This window comes from Cnephaeus nilssonii, assembly GCF_951640355.1.
Source record: "Cnephaeus nilssonii genome assembly, chromosome: X".
NCBI classification, from domain to species: domain Eukaryota; kingdom Metazoa; phylum Chordata; class Mammalia; order Chiroptera; family Vespertilionidae; genus Cnephaeus; species Cnephaeus nilssonii.
This window is the reverse complement of record NC_137071.1, coordinates 38,200,138-38,204,235: the sequence shown is the minus strand read 5'-3', so window position 1 is coordinate 38,204,235 and position 4,098 is coordinate 38,200,138. Positions and strand designations below refer to the sequence as shown.

At 45.1% G+C, this 4,098-nt stretch overlaps 1 protein-coding gene across 1 annotated transcript; it reads left to right on the top strand.

Moving 5' to 3' along the window:
- Positions 1-230: 230 nt before the first annotated feature.
- On the top strand, positions 231-2,669 carry ASB12 (ankyrin repeat and SOCS box containing 12; the record flags this gene model as incomplete). Its single annotated transcript, XM_079765204.1, has 3 exons — positions 231-286; positions 1,287-2,136; positions 2,536-2,669. The coding sequence occupies exons 2-3, from the start codon at positions 1,341-1,343 to the stop codon at positions 2,667-2,669; spliced, it is 930 nt and encodes a 309-aa protein (XP_079621330.1). The 5' UTR covers positions 231-286; positions 1,287-1,340.
- Positions 2,670-4,098: the final 1,429 nt, after the last annotated feature.

The following is a 4,098-nucleotide window of genomic DNA, read 5'->3' as shown; positions in this document are numbered from 1 at the left end:
TTGATGCTTGTGAGTAGGGAAGGTTCTAAAGTTGAGGGAAACCTCACCCACCTGGGAGAACCCACCAACCCACCTAAATTTTTTTGAGGTGTGTACTTGAGGTCTCAGACTAAAAACGTGGGGTGGAAGTGGATAGTAGATAAAAGGAAGTGTGTGGCCCTGAGACCATGGCTACAGGTTATGGGAGAGTAGGGAGACTCAAGTTCTGAAAAACCTATCATATTATGCTGATGACATTACAAATGGAGTTGGGTGACTTTGACTTTGGAGCACTAGAAACATTATTGTTAAGGTCAAAGAGTTAGTTTGAGTCAGTTACTGTGCCATGGGTGATTTCATAGGGTCTGGAGATAATATAGAGAGATGAGTTGAGGGTTGAGGCAGGGCTCTAGGCTAGGTGGGGCACAGAGTATGGGAAAAGGCTTGACACAGAAGGATGGGGAAGCCATGGGCTTCAAGAAGGTGCTGACAATTAAAGGGACTCCTGAATTGAAGTAATCCTGAGGCAGAATCCAGTTGTCACCAGAGAATAGGACTTGCCCTGGAAACTTCAACTATTTCCTGCCATCCCTTTGACTTAATTTTACTTGAAGTGTACTCTTTGTAATGCCACCTCTTTATTTAATCATTAAATGTCACTCTCTATCTATTTCCTAAGTAACTTTGTTGTCTGAAGCATGGGGCATGAATCTGAGGGACTTTGAAGAGGTTGACCTTTATCTACAAGGCTAAAGGATAGAATTGATATAAGAATGCTCAGGGATGAGAGCTTAACATCACAAAGCACCATTCTGTTGCCCTAGCAACTGCCAGACCAAGACCACATCATTAGTTCTCACATTTTAAACTAAGGAAGATGCATCTACCAAATTCCCAGCCATGATGTACGTTCTACTAGAAGTGGAGGAATACAAGATGAATACAGGGGTCCTCAACCTGGAGTTTACACAGTAATGAAGCACAGATAAGTGGAAATGTGGTGAGAAAGTTCATAGTTGAAGTCTACTTATGATCCTTTGGAAACCCTGAGCAGAGGAGCTGATTAGGGAGGGCTTCCCAGAAGTAGGAGTTTGAAGGGCAGGCAGAACAGCAAAGGCAAAGACACCAAGCTGTGAAAATATCTGATGTTTTGGCAGCCATCTCCATGCCTTGAAATAGGGTGGAGTAGGTGTTATAAGCAGGGGACCCATAAGTGAAGAGCCTGATGGTGAAGGTGGGGGGCAAGGGCTGGTATCCAGGCTTTTGATGGGGATTGTCAGTCTCTCTCCCATTTTTGGCATCCACAGATCTGGCATATTCTCCTCCTCATAATGAGAATGGTTCTGCTCTAATAAGCCAACATGAACTTCATGGACATCAGCAAAATCTTCTCCCTCTTGCAGCCTGACAAGGAGGAAGAGGACACAAATACAGGGGAGAAACAGGCTCTCCGTGAAGCAGTACACAAAAATGACTCCTATACCTTGGACCAGCTTTTGCGCCAAGAGTGTTACAAACGTTTCATCAACAGTAGGAGTGGCTGGGGTGTTCCCGGGACACCCCTGCGCTTGGCTGCTGCTTATGGCCACCTTAGTTGTTTGCAGGTACTCCTGGCCCATGGTGCTGACGTTGATAGCTTGGACATCAAGGCACAGACACCACTTTTTACCGCTGTCAGCCATGGCCATCTGGATTGCGTGCATGAGCTTTTGGAAGCTGGCGCCTGTCCTAGTGGAAGTGTCTACAACAACTGCTCTCCCATACTCACAGCCGCACGTGATGGTGCTGTTGCCATCTTGCAGGAACTCCTAGGCCATGGTGCAGATCCAAATGTCAAGGTTAAACTACCAGTCTGGGTGTCAAACATAACTTCATTTTCTGGTCCCCTTTTTTTGGCTGCAGTCTATGGGCACCTTGACTGTTTCCGCCTGCTTTTGCTCTATGGGGCAGATCCTGACTACAACTGTACCGACCAGTACCTATTAGCTCGTGTCCCACAGCCACGCACCCTCCTTGAGATCTGCCTCCACCATAATTGTGATCCCGAGTACATTCAGCTGTTAATTGATTTTGGTGCGAACATCTACCTTCCATCTGTCCCCCTGGACCTGGGCTGGAAAAATGATAAAGGCACCATATTACTGCTACAGGCCCGAGGTGAGTGTCAAGCAGGCCAGTCCTATAGGCGTCCTGGTGTGACGGTCTCAGGACCCCAAATTATCCCCAAACCAATCATTCTGAAATGAATTGCAGAAAACACCATCTTCCTCCTCTACTGGAGCCCCAGTGGAGAAGAGGTTACATATTCCTTATTAGGGACAAGATCACTAAGACAAGGTAGAAAGATAGCAGTAGCCTGATATCTTGTTTTGGCACTGCCCTCTCTAGTCCTCAGTGGATCTCTATTGCTACTGTACATTGAAAGGAGGGTGGGGGACATTTCTTAAAAAGAAGAGAGCATTTAGGGCTACAGGAGCAAGGGCAGTGTGAATGTAGCCTTTGGTGGGAGAATTGCCCTGAGGTTTGCTTCTCATGACCTGTTTCTCCTTGCTGCAGCCACTCCACGAACACTACTATCGCAGGCCCGTTTAGTTATCCGCAGAGCTTTGCGCCAGGCCAACAAGCCACAAGCCATTGACCAGCTGGATATTCCTCCTGTGTTGATTAGCTACCTCAAACACCAATTGTAATCTTGCAACCTACCCAGAAACCCATGATACCCCCAAAACATACCGAGGACCCAGATAACTGAAGGGCACTACAGCTCCTCCCACTCACTTGGAGCTGCTTTCTTGTATTATCCTCCACAATAAAATAATTTACAAAATAAATTCTGGTGTCTGTTGTGTGTGTGTAAGGGGGGGGTTGTTTATTGGGGGTTTAGTGGTCTGGTTGGCCATGAGGAAGGATGGTAATGGTCTGGCATTTGACAGGCATGAGTTCTGACCACTGTAAGATAAAAAGTGAAAAATAACTCAATGGCCCACACTTGTCCACCAAAATTCTCAAGAGAATTTGGAGTCGTGTTGTTCTAGAAGCAAGGTCCTGAAGAATTAAACTAGGTGGAAGGGTAGCATTAGCTTGCTCAGCCCTGTACCTGCCTCCATTTCTCTGGCTGCTGCAAGGCACCTTTTTAGGGGCTGTCACCCAATTCCCTATTATTTTGAGTCAAGTACCAAGGAGACCCACATTTACTCACCTTAAATCATCGGTTGCATTCCCACTAGTCCAATTTATAATCAAGATCAAACTGGGAAAATAAACTACCAAGTGTTTATGACAGAATTTAATGCAGAAAAGAAATTGGTTACATAGCTGATAGGCAGAGAATCCGAACAGGACGGGAAGGTAACCAAGATATTAAGGGCATCAGGAGCCCAAAACCACCCCTAGGCTGGAGGGGTGAGGGGGAAAGTATGTCCAGAGTCCAGTGACAGGGGTCACCTGATGGAAAGTGGAATCAAAGGTCTGTCCACGGGTGCTAGACCCATAGAAGAGAGATGCTGCCCAAACCATAGGAAAGGAAGAAATACCTTCTACTTTCCCTCATTCGTTCCCTTTAATCTGCCAGGGAAGTTCATAGCTCTACAAGCCTCCTGCAAAAAACAAGAAACAATGGTAATCAATTACCTAACCCTACAACTCAAAGCGTTAGAAAGAGAGCAACAAGAAAAGCCCAGTGTAAGCAGAAGGAAGGAAATAATAAAGATCAGAACGGAGATAAACAACATAGAGACCAAAAAGACAATAGAAAAGATCAACAAAACCAAGAGATGATTCTTTGAAAGGATAAACAAGATTGATGAACCTCTATCCAGGCTCACCAAGAAGCAGAGAGAGAGGACCCAAATAAACAAAATCAGAAATGAAAGAGGAGAAATAACAACAGACCCCACAGAAATATAAAAATTTGTTTAAAAATACTATGAACAAATCTATTCCAACAAACTGGTCAACCTGCAGGAAATGGACATATTCCTAGAAAAATACAATCTTCCAAAACTCAATCAGGAAGAATCTAAACACCTCAGTAGGCTAATAACTATGGAAGAAATTGAAGAAGTCATCAGAAAGCTTCCGAAAACAAAAGCCCAGGGCCAGACTGCTTCACAGGGGAGT